General features: G+C 49.3%; 1 protein-coding gene and 1 long non-coding RNA gene across 5 annotated transcripts in view; one reads left to right on the top strand and one right to left on the bottom strand.

Annotated features, from left to right (window-relative positions):
* Positions 1–19,332, top strand: part of Coro2a (coronin 2A) — a 56,051-nt gene that overhangs the window by 11,177 nt on the left and 25,542 nt on the right. The window contains exons 1-3 of one of the 4 annotated variants that reach the window (XM_087548941.1): positions 11,497–11,719; positions 13,194–13,296; positions 14,835–15,035. In XM_087548941.1, the coding sequence (XP_087405067.1) occupies positions 13,240–13,296; positions 14,835–15,035 (258 nt within the window). In that variant the 5' untranslated portion in view covers positions 11,497–11,719; positions 13,194–13,239. 4 annotated transcript variants of the gene reach the window in all.
* LOC108350963 (uncharacterized) lies at positions 6,155–11,457 on the bottom strand. Its single transcript, XR_015620863.1, has 3 exons — positions 10,499–11,457; positions 9,752–10,131; positions 6,155–6,618 (listed from the first exon to the last, which is right to left on the bottom strand). It is a non-coding gene; the product is annotated as an uncharacterized LOC108350963 (long non-coding RNA).

Below are 19,332 nucleotides of genomic sequence, written 5' to 3'. Positions count from 1 at the left end.
GGATACCGAGGTAGAGATTCAGGGACCCACCTGCAGTGACGGAAGAAGACTAACTTGGTGGCCTGAGCCCCAAAGCCGGGCAAGGGCTGCCATTTTGGGTCCCTAGGTATAGAGAGGAGTGTTCCTCCTGCCATACTCACCCGCACACATGAGATCCTGGCTCTCGTATTCACATGTGAAGCATGAGAAGCAGCCTGGACTGTGGGTCTTGCCCCTGTGGCATGAATACCCTCTGTGACACTCTCATCTATTCCAGGGGCTTAGGAGTGAGATGTGCAGTATGAGATGCCTTCAGGCAGGCAGCGTATAACCTGCATCAACCAGAACAGAGCTCGGGGCTCAGTGTGGGCTCAGTGGAAGAGCGATGTGCCATGCACAGGGCCCTGGGTTCCACTCCCACACCAAAAAGGAAAGAGTTAGGCTTGCACATGATTGTCAGGTGTGGATACCTGCCCCCCAGTCTTATATGACCCAGGAATCTCTAGGGAAAAGGGAGGACACAGAAAAGGGGTGAGTGGGACCCCTACTCTTTGGTCTGTTTAGCAGGATATCCCAGTTAGTTAACCTGGTTGATTAATCCAAACTAACCCAGCAGATTAACAGACTATATTAACTGCCCATTATATAACTTAACTAACTCTTCCCCAAGGGACACGTTTTTTAAAGTTGTTTAATTGAATTTTATTTATGTTTTTGGTATGGATAGATACGCAAGTATCACAGCATGCATGTGGAGATCACAGGACAACTTGTGGAAACCACCTCTCTTTCTAGCACGGAGGTCCCAGGACTTAAACTGAGGAACTCAGATTGACAGGCTTGGTGGCAATCACCTTCACACGCTTAGCCATCTTGCTGGCCCCCTGAGGGAGAGTGGTTTAAAGAGAGCTGGGTGTGGGGGCTGGGGATTTAGCTCAGTGGTAGAGCGCTTACCTAGGAAGCACAAGGCCCTGGGTTCGGTCTCCAGCTCCGAAAAAAAAAGAACCAAAAAAAAAAAAAAAAAGAGAGAGAGCTGGGTGTGGTAATGCATACGTGTAATCACAATAGTCAGGAGCCTGAAGCAGGAGGATCACCACAAATTTGAGGCTAGCCTGTGCTATACAGTCACTCTCTCCCTCTTCCTTCTTCCCTCCCTCCCTTCTGCACAAAAATAAACTAAAAATAGGTTAATTGTCCCAACCACCCATCTATGTGGGCTTAAAACTTGGGGACAGCAGATTGACAGCCACTCTGAATAGCTGGGAATGTCCCTAAAACTTGTGTCACATCTTTTCATATCTCCTCCTGGTGGGCTCTGGAACTTAATATAAAATACTGGTTGCCTGGTGGTGGTGGCACCGGCCTTTAGTCCCAGCACTTGGGAGGCAGAGGCAGGCAGGTCTCTGGGTTCGAGGCCAGCCTGAACTACACAGAGAAACATTCTCGAACAAAACAAAAAATAAATATAAAACACTTGAATGGAGTCTCAGGGGTTCTGCTCTTTGGGATGATGAAAATGTGGAAACTGGAGCTGGAGAGAAGGCTCGGCAGCTAAGAAAGAGCACCGGCTGCTGATGCTGAGGACCGGGGTTCGATTCCAGCATCCACACGGGAGTTACAGACTCACAACTGCCTGTAACTCCAGTTCCAGGGGATCTGACTCCCTCTTCCGGCCTGCACATGGTACACGGGTGTGCACAGACAAAACACCTATATGTTAAAACAATTCTTTTAAGTTTGGAAGTAGAGTGGTACTCAAATCCAGTATCAACACACACGAGGAGCTCCAAAGTCACCCTGTGTTTACTACAGTGAATTTGAGGCCAGCCCAGGATGCATGAGAACATGGTGCAAACAAGCAAACAGGAAACTCATAGCCTGTGCTAAACCCGTGGTCTCCTCTCAGCTTCGCCCCCATCATTGAGATGGATCTCTGCTACACGCTTGCACACATGTATACAAGTGTGTGCGTGCACACGCAGTCACACATGCACTGCCTATTGTGAGTAGATTTTTTTTTTTTTTGGTTCTTTTTTTCGGAGCTGGGGACCGAACCCAGGGCCTTGCACTTCCTAGGTAAGCGCTCTACCACTGAGCTAAATCCCCAACCCCTATTGTGAGTAGATTTAGAGTCCTACCTAACATTGATCTGTCAGCATCAGGTTAAAGCAGGGTTCGGGTTCACCCCATGGCACTTAGGACTGCTGGCCTGGCCCACAGGAAAAATCCTTGGTTTTGTCTTCTCTCCTAGCCCCCCAGAAACCCCATGTTTCCAACCCAAGCCTCTCTGTCAGAGCACCTCACTTTTCAAAGGCCTGAGGGCGAAGCTGGGTGAGGTGGCGCACACCAGCTGACCCCAAAATGTCAAAGGCTGCAGCTGGAAGGGTGTGTGTTCAAGACCAGCCTGGGCCACATAATGAGGCCCTTCCTTTAAAGGGAAAAGAAGCTCTGAGCCCTGAGAGGATTCTGATAATGGGAATGACCCCTGACCTTTCCCATAAGGCCTTTTCTCCTTTGCCAGCCATCCTTGGAATTTGTCCCTCCACAAACAAGTTCCCCTATTACTTAGAGTGGTAGAGATAAGAGGGAAATATTTGGTGCTGTAACCAGGCACAGGATGAAAGGAAACTTTGTTCGCTGTCTTAGAAGACTTTAAGGCCTGATTTCTGTTCCCAGTTCTGCCCTGGTAGTCACTAGCGAGCTGACTTGGTTTCCCCTCCTGGATCTTGCCATGTGATCATTCTAAGTTGTGGAGGATTTATTGTACCGAGGGTCCTTAGTCCCCCTACAGTGTGTGGATCCAGACTGGGGAGGCTTGACACACCATAGGCAGCGGGAAAACCAGAGAGGAAACAGGAAGCAGTCCCACAAGGAAGTTTCCAGCCTCCATCCCAGCCATCCCCATAGTCCGTGGTCAGGGACCTCCGACGCCAGTGAGGCTGTTACTGGGGAAGCCACAGATGGCTGCTGGGGCTCCAGGGACTGATAGCAGCAGAAGCCAGAAAATTGCCCTCCCAAAGGAGTGAGTTCTCCATCTCTGGGAGGATGCAAGCCAAACACCTCAGAGTTGAGCTGAGAAGGTGTGGAAAGGGAGGCAGGGAGCCAAGCTGGCCCCGACTGAGCCTGGTCAGCTCTGAAACTCTGTGTGCCGTACTCATGCCTCCTTGTGCAGTACCAGGCCCATCTGAGAGGAAAAGCTAGTGGGTCTGGCAGAGAATTAGACTCAGCAAGAGTTAGAGGTTCTGAGTCAGCAATGGTAGGCTGCTGGATACAACAGACTTTCTCTGATTTCTCCTAGTTATAGGGACATGTGACACGCCACCCCCAACACACGCATGTGCGTCTGCACACACATACACACACACACATACACACACATACACACACATACACACACACCACACACACATACATACACACACACATACACACACACACACACACACACACACACACACACACACACATACAAGTGCCACCCTGAGAAGTAAAGCAGCATGAACACTTTTGCTCTACTCCAGCCCTTCTCAGAGCCCAGGACACTTTTACTGCAAACCCCTTAGAGCCAAACCTGACTTTCAGCAAGGACTTGGTAAAACTTGCCATTCCTTACATTTTTAAATTTCTGGCCTTGAATTCACTGTATAGTTGAGGATGACCTTGAACTTCTGACCTTCCTGCCTCTACTTCTCAAGTGGTTGAGATAACAGATGTGTACCACCACACTCGGATTTCAGCAGTGCTGGTGGCCAATCCCCAGGGCTTCGTGCATTCTCGGTAAACACCCTGCCAAAATGAGCTCCGGCCCCTGCCCATGGTCCCTTATTTAAAACAGGAGGTTCTCAGGAGTCACTCTGGAACAGGCAGGGTGCCAAGGGCTTGACAGACGTTAAAGCATCTTCCAAGTAAGGGGAAGAAAAGGGAGGTCTCTAGGCCCATGCATGGTGAGATGAGGTTTGAGCCTAGCAGGTGGGCTCCCAGCCACCTCCCTAATGGCGGCATATTGAGTCCTGGTAGGATCACCATGTTTCCTAAGTAAATCGAGCCCCTTTCTGCCCAGTCTCCCTTCACAAGGCTCCCTGCAGGCTCAGGAGGGCCTGGATACTCCATGCTGTTTGTTCTCTTTTATTAGATGGAGTACAGGAGGCAGGGCTTGCCCTTCTCCAATGGTGGACAGTGGTTGGGTGGAGCCATTATTGCCTGGACCTGGGCGGGAGGTCCCTCTGTCATGTCCTGCAGCAGAGGAGACACCTCAGCCACCAGGATGCCTGTGCCAAGTTCCCTGCCAAGCCCTGAGTAGCAGGGAAGACAAAGGCAGGAGCAAGTCTCAGTGGGGAGCGGCCTATCCCAGCCCCCACCTCTAATAAGAGCCCATTAGGAACTGGCTCAGAGGCCCAGGAAACGCTGGAAGTTGGGAGCTTGGCGGGGAAGTAGGTGGGAAGACTGACGCTGTCCCCTCCACCAAGGAAGACTGGGTGTGACCCAGCTCTGCCCTCCTAGGACGGTGGTGAAGAGAAAGATGGACGGTGATCTGGAGGGACCGCTCAGATCCTAAGCAGGACACCGAGCAGCAGTCCTTCAAGTACGGTCCCCAGACCAGCTGCCTCGTGGCCGCTGGAGCTTAGAAATGTGGGTTCCCAGACCCCTAGTCAGAAACTGTAGAATGGGGTGTCCATATGGCTAGAGTCAGCTCTCAAGGGGTTTCAAATTTCAGGCCCCAGAAAACACACATAAACCAAGTGCTGTCACACACACACACACACACACACACACACACACACACACACACACACACCCATACACACTTAACCCGCTATCCTGGGGCAGAAACACCTCCTCCAGGCAACACTCGTATCTTTTTCCTGAACTCTTCACCCCCAGCTCCTGGCTGATAACAGTTAGAATCTGGCAGGCGATGCTGTTTGGCCTCGGGCCTCCAAGTCTCCAGGCCCAGCCTGCTGGAAGGATCGGGGTGGAGCTTGGGAGAAGGAAGCAGAAGGCGCTGTCAGCTGTCGCAGGCTTGCCTGGGGAATTAAGTCTGACCAGCAGCATTTATCACCATGGTGACAAGCAGGTGAGAGAGAAGCAGGGAAGAACTGAGGTGTTCAGATCTGGGGTCTCTAGTCCCAGGTCACCCTGTGCATAGCCAAGGATGCCCTCAGACTTCTGCGCTCTGCAGCAGCTGCAGCAACCAGTTCACATGCGGCAAAACCTGCTGGTTTCTCCTTAGACCAGCCTGGTTTGAGGAAAGAAAAATCCCCTCTCAGCCCTCTGAAGGCAAGCTGGACATCTGCAGCTCTGACCACATGATGTCTCCACTTACAAATCTTGATGACCCCTTCCTCTACACACCAAGCCCCAGGCTGTCCTTCAGCACCCTGGCCAGCTGCAGCACTCCCTACCCCAACCTCTAGGTACAGGCCCAGAGCCTCTCTTGCCTGTGAGACAAATAACAAGATAGGTGTGTCGGTGGGTGGAACCCAGTGCTGCTTCACACATAGGCAAGCACTCTACTGTCAAGCTGGGTCCTTAGCCCTCATTTTACTTTTTCGAGACAGAATTTCACAAGCTGGCTTTGACCTCAATCACTCTGTAGTCCAAGCTTCCTTTTTTTAAGTGTGTGTGTGTGTGTGTGTGTGTGTGTGTGTGTGTGTGTGTGTGTGTACACAACATTTGTGGCTGGGTAGTGGTGGTATATGCCTTTAATCACAGTACTCAGGAGGCAGAGGCAGATCTCTGAGCTTGAAGCCAGCCTGGTCTATAGAGTGAGTTCCAGGATAGCCAGAACTATACAGAGAAACCCCATCTCAAAAACATATGTGTTTGTGTGTGTGTGTGTGTGTGTGTGTGTGTACATATATATATATATATATATATTTGTTGTGTTCAGTTTTATTTTTCAAAAAAATTGAGATTGTAATTTAATTACTATGTTTCCCCCTTCTCTTTCCCCCTCCGAACCCTCCCACATACCCATCTCCACTCTCCTTTTTTTTTTTATTTTTTTTTTCGGAGCTGGGGACTGAACCTAGGGCCTTGCACTTGCTAGGCAAGCGCTCTACCACTGAGCTAAATCCCCAACCCCTCCACTCTCCTTTTAATCATGGCTCTTTTGTCACTAGTTGTTATTTCATGCGTATGTGTTTTTGTACATACACATATACATATATGTTGAGTCCATATAATGTTACTTTATGTATGCTTTCAGGTGGGCCATTTGGCACATCCAGTGTGCCCTTCCCTGGGGAGAGCCACTCCTCCACTGCCAGCTCTCCTAGGTTGCTTTGTGTAGCATCGAGGTCTCCTGGGCTCTTCCTCCGTTGGGTTTAGAACACTCGTCAGTGTCGTCTTTGTCTAGCTCAGGCTCGAGCAACCATGTTGCAGAGTTCATGGGTGTGGCTTCTTCTGTTGCTAAGAGATGTAATCTGAGAGGAAAGTCCCTGGTCCTTTGTCTCACGGAGTCTTTCCGCCCCCTCTTCCACAGTGTTCCCTGAGCCTTAAGCACAGAGGTATTTGGGAGATGTATCCATAGAGACAGGGCTCCACAACTTTGCGTTTTGATTGGCTGTGGTTTTACGTGGTGTTCTCAGTCTATCAAACAGAGACGTTTCCTTGATAAGGAATGGAGAATACGCTTATCTATGGGTATAAAGACAAATGTTAAAGTTGTCATTAGAGAGATTACACTGGTTTAGTAAATTAGTGGTTGTAGATTTGCCTCCCACAGCAATATAATGTTACTTTATCTATGTAATAACAATGGTTTCTATGTAACCATGGATTTATGTAATAACTGTGGTTTCATTGGCACTGAGTAGATAGCTAGGTCTCCAGTACCAGGCATGGCTTCCCTTTTTTTAACTGGGTAAGTCCAATTAGAGAACCATTGGTTACAGCCAAGGTATTGGTGCCACTACTGCACAGGGTGGTCGTTGAAGTGGTTCATAGGTGTTCTAGCTTGATAGGACTGTTGGTTGTCCTAAGCGATGTGTGTGTGTGTGTGTGTGTGTGTGTGTGTGTGTGTGTGTGTGAGAGAGAGAGAGAGAGAGAGAGAGACAAAGACAGAGACAGAGACAGAGACAGAGAGACAGAGACAGACAGAGAGGCAGAGACAGAGATGTTCCTAAGCAATGTGTGTGTGTGTGTGAGAGAGAGAGAGACAGAGAGACAGAGAGACAGCGACAGAGATGTTCCAAAGCAATGTGTGTGTGAGAGAGAGACAGAGACAGAGACAGAGAGACAGAAACAGAGATGCACAGAGGCCTGATCTCTTGGAGCTAGAGTTACAGACTGCTATAAGCCACCAAAGTGAGTACTGTGAGTCGAACTCAGGTCCAGTGGGAGAGAGCACACATTTTAACCCCTGAACCATCTCTTCAACCTAAGGCCTTGAACTTTTGATCCTCCTGGCAAGTAGCTGAGATTGCTACCAGGATTTGTTTAGAACAACCTGTTAAGAAGCACATGCTAAGCAGGACATAATGTCACTTCCCACTGAGAAGGCAGAGGCAAAAGATCTCTGTGAATTCAAGGCCAGCCTGTCTAAATAGTAAGTTTCAGGCTAACCAGGGCTACATATTGAAACCCTGTCCAAAAAAAAAAAAAATGTAGGGGGACAGAACAGAGCAGGGAGATGCTAAGTGTAGGCCCATTAAAAGGGTACAGTCTTAAACCTGGCACCTCTCTCCCTGCTTTGGCTACCCCACCCCCAGTATGAAGATGAGTTTTTCATATAATGGGGTGATCTGGAGTGGGGGTGTTATGCTGGAACTTGGAGCAACAGAGGAAAAGAGGCAGGGGCATCCTCGGAGCCCAGAGAGCGCCAGCCAAAGACCTGGCCCTTATATCTTTACTCTAGACCGTTCAGGGAGAAGAGGTATGTTCCAAGATTGGGTATCCAAAAGGCATAGTGCTCAGGGGTACAGGGAAGACAGCACGAGAGTGGGGGTGCATGGGACCCACCACCCGAGTCCAGCAGAAGCCTTTGAGGAATAGGGGGGATTCATGGTGAGGTTTATGGGAACTCACATGTGAGAGAACAGACCCCTCCCCGAGAACACAGCAACTGGAGCTTCGGGGCGTGAACAGAAGGACTCAGCTTGTGGAATGCCTTGGTCATCTCTGGAGCTGCCCTGCCAGCTAACCCCAGCTCTGGGCTGTTGGGAGGGGGAGGGGGAGGCTCTCTCTCCTGATGAGCCTAATCTCATCAAGAAGAAAGGCTCTCTCTTGGCTGCCGCCAGCTCAATCTGTGTTTCCTATGGGCCTGTGGCAGGCATCTGTGCCAGACCAGAAGGATGGGGGAGGGGGGGAGGCAGCGGACGGACCTGAGAACTGGGCTGGGTTCTGTGTGCATTTGCTGGCTGCAGGATACCCCTGCCTGTACTAGGATGCACGATGCCATGGAGGGATCCCAGAATCCGCCCTAGGCTGTGCTGATAGACAAGCCGAGAGCTTCCCTAACCCAGCATCTCCCCGAAGCCCTCAGGGCACAGGTGGAAGCTGGTTCAGCCTCCATCTTTGAACTCTTCCTGACCAGTGGGGCTTGTTCCTTAGCATCGAACATATGTGCGTCTGTGTGTCCATACTTTTGTGGGGTGCCAAGGGTCAGACCCTCAAGCGGCTCGTGCATAGAGGCCCCTTTCCAGTCTGAATATTCTTCTCAGATTTAAATGCTCAGAGCTGGACACAAACCTTTCCTGAGCTAAGCCAGGTGACTGGCCTATAGCCCAAATGCTGCGGTCTCAACTAAGGTTTGTTAGATGAGCGCTGGGTGTGCGTCAGTTTTCCCTTCGAGGTGATTTATGTGTGAATCTCAGGCCAGCCCTACGAAAGTGTTGGATCTGTTTCTGAGTGGCTCAGCCTCTCATTCCAGCCCAGTCCCTAACTAGCTGCGTGATGCCAGGCGGGAGAGCCTTACCCTCTCGGTGTCTTGATTTCCTCATCTGTAAAGTGAGGAGATCTCATTACCATGGCTGCTGTAGGGCCGTGTGTATACCTGGAACACCCCCAACACGTGACACAAGGGTAAGCGGTTCTTATCGCAGGGTGTTGTCAGCTCTGATGTTACCAATGGGGGAAGGAGACGTGTGTGTAAGCTGCTAGGAGGTGGGAGAACAGTGCCATTAGATAGCACGGTGGTGACATCCTGTGATCACTCCATTCAGAGACAGGTGTGGCCACTGAGCACTGGAAGGTGTGGCTGCTGTGTCTGCCCAGTTGAGTTTGGGGTTTTATTTAATGTGGTGAGTTTTCACGCTAGTGTAGAAGTTGTACGGTTTGAGATCCAATGGTCCTCAACCTTCCTGGTGCTGCGACTTCATGCTGCGGTGAACCCCTAACCATTAATTACTCTTGTCGCTATTTCATAGCTGTAATTTTGCTGTTATGAACTGTAACGTACCTATCTGTTTTGATAGTCTTAGGTGACCCCTGTGGAAAGGCGTTTGGGCTCCCCAAATGGGTCACGACTCACGGGTTGAGAATACTTTTCTAAAGGCTTCTGTTGGGCAGAGCCCTTAGAGTCTGGATGAAAATCTTGCAGTCTGCCACCCACCTCCTACTGGGTTACTTGATTATAATTTGTGGGGATGCTGGGGGTTGAGCCTGGAGCCTTTATTTCTTTTATTATTATTATTATTATTATTATTATTATTATTATTATTATTATTATTATTATTTTATTTTTGAGACAGAGTCTCAAATACCCCAGGCTGGCCTCCAACTATGGATTTAGCCAAGGTTGCCCTTGAACTCCCAATCCTCCTGCCTTTACCTGCTGAACACTGGGAATATTGTTGTAGCACACACCAGGTTTTATGTGGTGCCGAGGATGGGACCCGGAGCTTTGCACGTGCTAAGCAAGCCACTTCTCCAGTCCCCTGTCCTGTTTCAGAGTCAGCCCCCGGTGCTGTGTTATTTAAGTGGTGACTCTTTTGCATACGTCTCTGAGATCAGGCTGACAGCCACGGTGTTGCCATCGCCCCTGAAGACAGCTAGTGACATCACTTAATACTGTCAATCCAGTTGTTCAGCTGCTTCAGACTGGGTTTCTGTGGCAGGATGCTGTGGATCAGGATTTTGGTTTGCCACTCCATGTGGCACGCCACCCGTGGAGCCTCTTCCAGTCTGGACCGGTTCCGTTGGCCTTATCACCTGTTGAAAGAACCGGGCAGTTTTTTTCACATTTTTGTTTTGCTCTATTGGGGGTCTCACTCTGTAGCCCAGGCTAGCCTCGACTCACAGCAATCCCCCTGCTTTAGCCTCCTGAGTGCTGGAATTACAGGTGTTTGCCACCAAGCCAGGTGGACTCTGTCCTCTTTGTCATTGGGTTTGAGGGATTCTGTTTGTTCTGTCAATCCCTTTCCAAGTCCTCGTCCTAGATCTCTCTCCATCGTCCCTGTTGCCCTTACCCGACCGATAATGTCCTGATACATGAGTGTTTTACATGTCCTTTAAGCCCCCTGAGTCCAGTTTGACTTTTCTCTTGTTGACTGCTTTTGGTCACCACCAAATCTAGTACCTTGAGTTTGGTCTTTTGTTTTTCAAAGCATTTTATAGTTTCGGTCCTTCAGTGTAGCTCTTTGAGTCATTTTGAGTTGCTTGAAATTTCAACCCACAGGATTTCCTGTGTTCTGGAGATTGCCAACTGCCTCCTGGTGAACACTTTCACCCGGCTTGGTGTGACAGTGTACAGAGAAGCCCTGTCTTGCTTGGCACTGGGTTCGGGTTTTGTCAAGGTCTCTTTGTAAGGAACGGGACACAAAATGGTTGCTTTTTTAGCTCTTGTGCTGCTAAGATTGACCCGTGTTTTCAGGGCTCCATTATATCTTTAAGCCTCAGACTTGATTACAGAGCATGAGCCCGTGGGGAAGACTAATTAAGATACAACAGGTTCTGCCCTGCATTCTGGGGTGCCAGATTCTGTCTGGGTAGGGTGGGGCAGGGCCCAAGAACATAGGGTTTTGGCAAGCTCTCTGGTGATGTCACTCTTTGGAGACTACCATGAGCTGCTGTGTCCCCAGTCCCTGTAAGTCTCTCTTATCTTTATACTAAATACACACAGGAATCTCCTGGGGACCTGAGGGTGCGCTGGATTTGTTTCCTTGTTTTGTTTTGTTTACTTTTTCGGAGGGAAGGCAATTCTGTGGCTCAGGCAGGTCTTGAACTTGTGTACCTGTCACCTCAGCCTTTCAAGTGCTAGAATTAGAGAGGCTTGAACCGTTATGTCCAGCCAGTGGTAGAATTCAGTCGATCCCAGTGTTCTGAGTCTCCAGCCATGCCGACCCTATTATCAGCCCTCGGGTTCACCATTCCACGTCTCCTCTCAGACTTGGCACTTCCAGAAAATGGACGACCTCAGAGAACAGTAACATGAGAGTAGTGACCCAGACATTCATTCCTTGCCCTCCAGCCCTGGGTACTAAGTAAGCCCTGAGCCAGCCCTTGGGTAGGGACTGGTGATTGAATGAAATCATAGTCACCTCTTTACAGACCTTCTGGAACTTTGTGCTTTAGAATGTTCTAGTCTCTGGTTTAGGATGCTGGACTCGCTCGTTTCCATAGCTTTCTCTTTCACAGACGAGTCGTCAAAATCAGAACTCTCAGGGCCTTACCCATAGCCTGTGGTAGAGCGACGAACTTGTCCCTGTGTGTCTGGAATGTCCTCAGGTTTGGGGTTTTAGGTTTGCTTTCATTTTTCTTGCAGTCCTAGACATTACACCTAGGGACTTGCGCATGATAGGTAAGTATCCTGCCACTAAGCTGTCCTCCCAAACCCTTCTTGTCATTCTGTTTGTTTCCTGAGAGGGGACTCTTACTGTGTAGTCCAGGCTAGCCTCAAATTGTGGCAGTCGTACCTGAGCCTCCCCAGTGTTGGAATCCAGATGTCAGGCTACCACACCCAACCTTTTTCTCGTGTTTTTATTTTGAGGCAGATGCTTACTACATTTTTCAGGCTGGTCTTGAACCTGAAATCCTTCTACCTTGGTTCCATAGCTATAGCACAAGAACTCCTCCTTGTCCATGGTCCCTGGCAGACTGGTAGAGGAGAAACCAGGCCTCTTGTTCCTTTGAGATAGGGGGGCAGAAACTGATGTCCTAATTGCCTGAGTCCCTGTGACACTTGAGCTCATTGCTGGCCTAGAGAAGACAGAATTTGAAAATGTCTTGTGCCAAGAAGTTGTGGTTTCAGTTAGGGCTTGGCCTCAGATTGAGAGACTCTGTATTGAGAAAACGACGTTTACCAGGAGCCAGGACCTGTGGTTTCTTCCTTCTTCCTTGTAAGAAGGAAAGACACCATGAGAAAGAACTTGGGGGAGGGGGGCTGAGGAAGGGGGAAGCAGAGGAATTAGTACATAGCCTTGACCTGGGGGGAGGGGTCGACTTCTAAGGCTTTCTGATTGGCTCCACAGGCTAGCTGTCCCACCCCATCCGGTATGGATTGGGCCTTCACTAGGGATTCTGGGTGTATTAAAAAAGAGACTTGGCAAGATGGCTTAGCAGGTAAAATAGCTTCCCTTGCAAGCTTGGTGGCCTGGGTTCAATGCCTGGAACCCTTGTGAAAAGCCAGATGCCGCAGCTCGCACACCCATGATGCCAAGACTTCTACAGTGAGATGGGAAGCAGAGGCAGGAGAGTCAGCTGGAAGCTTGAGAGCCACTGTGGCCTGCAGATGGCCACTATGGCATCATGGTAGATTAACACCTACCTCAACAAGCTGGAAAGAGAGAATCAATTACCAAAAGTTGTCCTCTGATCCCACTGGGGAGATTTCTCATCAGGGTTGGAGCATACATGGTCAGGGCCATGATGCACTCTGTGTGGGTAAGAGCAAAGGATTTTTGGCTCCATGTGGGGTGCACCTCTAATCAGGTTTTATTGCACTAATTCTTGGTCTTTGAAGATCACATTCAAATAAAGTGGTGTGATTTGGTTTGGTTCGGTTCGGTTCGGTTTGGTTTGGTTCTGTGTGACAGGTTCTTGCTGAGTAGCCCAGGCTAGTCTTTGAATTTGCTGTGTACCTCAGGCTGGCCTTTGAATTCACTGTGTAGCTGGAGCTGACTTTAAACTCTTGGCCCTCACGCTAGGATTATGAGCAGCTGTCCCACACCTATCTTGCCCTTCTAATCTCCCTCTATCAACCAGGCTATGTTAGAAGGTGGTGCTTCAGACCCTCCCACAAAGCACTTACAGGGAGCGGCCTCTGTGCCCACAAGGTCAGATTTTAAGAGGAAGAAACAAAAGAAAAACTTGAGCTAGCAGATGTGGAATGGCAACAGCAAACTCCGGCCCAGCCCACCTCTGCTCAAACCAAATCAGGTAATGTCCTACTCACCGTGAAGCCACCCTCAGTGGCACCAGGGAACACGCCCCTCCCAACTTGGGTTCCACATCAGCTACTTGCTGGGCTGGGTGAAGAAGAGGGCCATGGAGAGCAGGCAGGAAAATCTGTTGCTTACCCCACAACAGTACCCTTACACACACACACGCACGCACGCACGTGCACATGCACACTCGCCCCACAGGAAGAAGGTAGCTAAGCTTTGAATTCTCAATTTGCTGCTCATGTCAGTACCATTTCTATCACGTAGCTTCCCCTGCACCTCCATTTCCCATCCTCAGATATGGTTAGTACGCCCCCACCTCAGGAGGGTTGTAGGGGATGAGACAGTCTCCAGCCAGTCCACAGCCAGACTTAAGAGAAATGACTCCCAGGAGTTTAAGCCTAGAGCCAACTAAAGCCTTCTCAGGGTGGCGGTTCCCAGCCCCCAGCCTAATGCCATGGCATAAAGCCACAGGACTACAGACAGACGGACGGACGAAGTGGGAAGGCTGCTGTGGAGGGGTGTAGGCCCTGCCTGCAGGGCAGACAAAAGCTTGCTGGCAGGGGAAGTGAAACCATTGCTCCGAGTTGCTGAGTCACCAAAGCCTTGTGCAAACGGGTCCCTGAGCAGAAGGCACCAGACACACCTGGGGCAACGCCAGCACCCCAGAGCTCTGTGATGGATGAATGCCAGGCTCATGGCACACATGGTCACACCATACAGACACTCTCATGCCCTGACCTTACTAGATGCCATCCTCCCTCACTTCTGTGACCTCTCCCCCATTTCAAAGGTCTGGACAAACCTTGGCAATAGAAATAAAGCCTGGGGTGGGGCAGATGGGTATTGACGGTCTCGGTCACATTGCTCTGGACTGGGTGGTTTCATTCGTGGGGGCCAACAGCTCCCTTTCCAGAGGGGAGACACAAGTCTATGAGGCAGACTTGTGTTGTCCCATTTTACAGACAAGAACACAGAGACTCCGAGGGTTAAGTCATCAGAGTTAAGTCACAGTGAGACAAAGTTAGAACTGGAGGCCAGACTGGCTAGCCTTAGAGAACAACACTGGTTCTCACTTGGTTGGCAGGAGAGCTTGGTTGGGCAGGAAAGTTGGGGTGGGGGCTGTAGCAAATATTCTGTGGTCCCTCTGTTTTGGGGGTTCATATTTGAAAAAAACAGAAAGGCTCTAATGGATCAGGAAATGAATGAATAGTAATGACCAATAGTCTCTATAACCACTGTGATAGCCTCTCTCCCCTCAGGGTGGACCTTTGTAGAATTGGCCACTAACACCAGGCTTGGTTGCACAGCTTCTAATCCTAGCACTCAAGAGGTTAAGGCAAAACAATCATGAGTTCAAGGCCATCCTAGGCTATACAGTGAGTTCCAGGCTAGCCTGGTCTAAGATCTTGCCTCAAAAAGAATCAGCAGTGAAACCAGACCACTGCCCAGGCTGTGCCTGTTAAGTACTCTCTACTGTGCTCCATGATGAGGTGGTGGGCCTTATACTATCGGTCCCTTCATCCCCTGCAGATGTCATGGCACCCCCAGTACCGCAGCTCCAAGTTCCGACACGTCTACGGCAAGCCCGCCAGCAAGGAGAATTGCTACGACTCTGTGCCCATCACACGCAGCGTCCACGACAACCACTTCTGTGCTGTGAACCCCCACTTCATCGCTGTGGTCACTGAATGTGCCGGTGGGGGCGCCTTCCTTGTCATCCCCTTGCACCAGGTAAGGACCCAGCCTCTAGAGGTCTACAGGACAGATGGACAAGGTGGGAAGCCCAGGTCCCCAGTGCAGATATGACTGAAGATCTAGACTGGCCTGCTTTCCTAGTTGTGTGAGCTTGCATCAGCCAGTTCTTAGACCCTTGGTCTCCTTCTTGGGCTCTCAGCAGCTGGCCCACTTAGAGGACCGTCTCTTATCCACGCAAGAATAGTGCTCGCTCCAATTTTTTCTCTCTTGAATGAAATATGCTTGTTAGAACAATTAGCTGGGCTCAACTGAAATTGGGGAGACTGCGGAAGCCACCTCCCCTTGTCAGGAGGTGAGAGTGGGAGGCTCGAAAGCAGTAGGCAGAAAGGAGAATGCTTATCCCTAGAGCCAGCAGTGAGAGCATGCTTGCCCCAGGAACTATCGCCATTGCCCAGTGTTTGGATCCATGGAGTGACATCTTCATATAGATCTACCCTAAAGGGGATCTTTGTGGGATCCAAGAGCTGAGCTTGCCTTCAGCAGAACTCATGAAGAGGCCTGGGAGAGAGGTGATCCCAGGCTGTGTTTCTACTCATGTCACGAGAGGTGTTCGGGGAGCCTGGCCACAGGAAAGGAGCCCACAGACTTAGATAAGGACCCTGGGAAGTCACAAAGACTGGCGATCCAGAGTCTGAGGAAAGGCAAGAAGCAGCCCTGGAGCACTGACGGACCTGTGCAGTCAAAGCCTGGAGGGAGATGAGCTCAGAGACAGCTCCCTCATCACAGTACCTCAGGTATAGAAGCCAGTAACAGCAGACCAGCTAACTGAGGCCCCGTGTGCCCACTGGTGTGGACCGTTTGCTTGCTTGTTTGCTTGTGACAGCATCTCCTGTAGTCCAGCTCTGGAACTTCCCATGTAGCCAAGCTGGCCTTGACCTCATCCTCCTAAGTTCACCTCCTCACCGTGAGTTACGGTTGTGTGCCACACTTCTAAATAATTTGTGAGTCAAAGGGGGACCCAAAATGAAGGTTTGCTTATTTTGTTATTGTTGTTTGTTTATTTGTGGTGTATATGTTCCTCCGTGTGGGAGTTAAGGGAGGCACTTGCATGCCACAATGCAAATGTAGAAATCCAAGGGCGACTTCCAGGAGTCAGTTCCCACCCCGGGCCTCATGAGGCGAGGCAGGGTCTTCATTATTGTTTCTAGCACTGTGCAGCTTACTCCAGGCCAGCCAGTCATCCAACGCCTGGTGATTCTCTGTCTCCTTCTCTGATTTCCTAGGATGCAGGTGCTGGGTCATAGCTGAGCATTGCCACATCCAGCAGTTTGTTTGTTTAGGTGGGGTTGCTTGTTTGTTTGGTTTTGTTTATCTAGTTTTTGTAGACAGGGTCTCATGAAGTTACAGCCAAGGTAGCCGTGGCTTGACTGGTACCTACTATGTAGACCAGGTTAGCCGTAATCACCTGCCTGTCCTTCTCTAGTGCTGGGATTAAAGGGATGGGCCATCATACCCAGGACATCTAGCTTTTTTTTTTAAGATTTATTTATTTATTATATACAAGTACACTGTAGCTGTCTTCAGACACACCAGAAGAGGGAATTGGGTCCCATTACAGATGGTTGTGAGCTACCATGTGGTTGCTGGGAATTGAACTCAGGACCTCTGGAAGAGTTGTCGGGTGCTCTTAACCGCTGAGCCTCCGGCATCTAGCTTTTTAAGTGGCTTCTGGGAATTAAATTCACGTTGTTAATCTTGCACAGCCTGAAGCATCTAGGCCCTTCGTCATCCTGCCTGGATTGTGTTGTTGTAGTTTCCCATTAACTTTAATCACAGGACATGGTAGCACCGAGAGATGCCCTAAAGGATCTCCTGACCAGCTGGACCACAGCCTGAAAAGTACTTCGTGCGTGTGTGTGTGTGTGTGTGTGTGTGTGTGTGTGTGTGTGTGTGTGTGTGTGTGTAATTCAGTCAGTCCTGTTCCTCTAGAGAATGCTGATTAATACATATAGGTAGTGCTTTACCTGCTGGGCTCTCTCCAGCCCCAATTTCTTTCCTTTTCTTTTCTTTTAAATAGCTAGATCAAACCTTGTATATGCTGGGTAAGTGCTCAGCCACTCTACCCCCAACCCCTATGAAATGCAAGTTCAAAACACGTGGAACTGAGTGGCCATCAGATGTACGCAAAAACACCTGGCACTCGGGGGTGTAATCCAGACAGGGAGTCACAGTACCGATGCTTACGTTAAAAGAGAAGAAGGCTGACGTTAGTGAGGAAACATCCAACCTAAGAACTTAGTGGGTAAGCAAATAGAGCAAGCCTAGAGAAAACTCAAGGGGGAAAAGGTGATAAAAGGCAGGAATCAGGGCTGGAGATGGCTCAGCAGCCAAGAACCCATGATGCAATTCCAGAGGACTCAAGTTTGATTCTCAACATCCACTTCTGGCAACTCACAGTGCCTATAACCAGCCTCCACAGGTAGCTACACACACACACACACACACACACACACACACACACACACACACACACACAAAAAACACCTGCTCTCGTGCATATGTGCACATGCAAGTTTTTTAAAAAGGCAGAAACCAAGGAAAAATAATTCAAAAATGCATTAGAAAATGTTTTTAAATGGAAACAAATTGAAAGATAAACTGGAAACAAATTGAAAGATAAACTGAGTGGCCTCTGGAAAGACTGACTGACAGTAAGAGGCGGTCCTAAGGCAGCAGAGGCAGCTCAGCCTGCAGCAGAGCTGTGAGAGCCAGAGGAGCCACTGGAGCGAGTGGTTGCCGACATGAAGCATGGATGAAACGGGCAGACTCCTGTATTACTGACTCAAGTAGGGATCCACAGCCTGCGCGATCCTGGGACGGTTAACAAACGGAGCGTTAAAACACTTCCCTCACAGAAATCATGGAAAGAGGTGGTAAACTGTGAAATCAAAAAGACATATTCTCTTTTTTAAAAAAATGTGTGTATGCTGTGTATGTGTGTCTGTGCACGTGGACACCAGAGGCAATGGTTCCTCTGGAGGGCAAGTTGTAGTTGTTAGCTGCAGGCTAAGCTCTCGGGTCCTCTACAAGAGTCTAGGCTTTTAACCACTGAGCCATCTCTCAAGCACTACCCCTCCCCACATTTCAAGACAGGGTCTTACTCTGCAGCCTCAATTGGCCTCAGATTCACAGCAGTCAGCCTGCCTGTGCCTCCAGAGTTCTGGGGTTCCAGTGTGAGCCACCACACCCAGCTGAGGGTGCTTACCTAGTGAAGAACGCCGCTCTTGCAGTTGGGGATTCGGCTCTGTTGGACATGAGGCCCTGCCTGAGCTTTGCTCCCAGTGCGGTATAAACTCTGCATGGTTGTACACACCTGTAATCCAGTAACAAGAAGGTCTGGAAGATCCATCCTTGACTATATAAGGAGATTGGGGCCAGCCTGGGCTACGTGAGACCTTTTTTAATTTAAAAAAAAAAAAAGGAAATAAAACCAAAATTCACTTCCTGAAGCCAGGCACCAGACAGCTTAGTTCTGACTGTAATTCTAGCACCTGGGAGGCTGTAGCAGGAGGATTACCACAAGCTTGAGGCCAGCCTAGGCTACATGAGGCCCTGTCCAAAAAAAAAAAAAAAAAAAAAAAAAAAAGAGCAAGCAAGTGAACGAGTTTAGGGGCATTATTTCTTTACCAATCTGGAAAACCCCGTCTATCAGTAGATAAGTTCCTGTCCACGGTACTTCACATGCACAGCACATGGCTACAGACAGCCCGACCTCATGTTGAGATAACAAAGTACAGATTCTATCATCCCATCCCCTGAAGTTAGAAACAATCATACGGCAGGATTTGAATAGTTAAGTGGGTGTGGCTGTGAAGTCAGACACCTCAGTGGTTTGGCCACTAGTGATGGCTTCTGGACCTGGGAGGACTGTCCCGCTGATCCGATGATTTACTGCCCGAGCATTCGTGAGGCTGTACATTTCAATCCATGCACTTTGGAACATGTTTGCTGCGTTTCACATATATAAATACACATTAGAACATCAGGCCTAGATACAGCCACAAAGTCCTGCAAAGCTGGAGAAAGGCTCAGTGGTTAAGAACACTGGCTGCTCTTCCAGAGGTCCTGAGTTCAATTCCCAGCACCAACAAGGCAGTTCACAGCTGTCTATAACTGCAGTTCCAGGGGATGTGGCACTGTCACGCAGACATACGTGCAGGCAAAATACCAATGCAAAAATAAATAAATAAATAAATAAATAATAAATCTTAAAAAGAAAAGAAGAAAGGAACTAAAGGAAGGAAGAAAAGAAAAATGAGGCAACCATTTAAAA

The sequence above is a fragment of the Rattus norvegicus genome, chromosome 5 (genome assembly GCF_021556685.1).
Source record: "Rattus norvegicus strain SHRSP/BbbUtx chromosome 5, alternate assembly SHRSP_T2T, whole genome shotgun sequence".
NCBI classification, from domain to species: domain Eukaryota; kingdom Metazoa; phylum Chordata; class Mammalia; order Rodentia; family Muridae; genus Rattus; species Rattus norvegicus.
The sequence above is the reverse complement of the archived record's forward strand: the minus strand, read 5'-3'. Positions and strand labels throughout refer to the sequence as shown.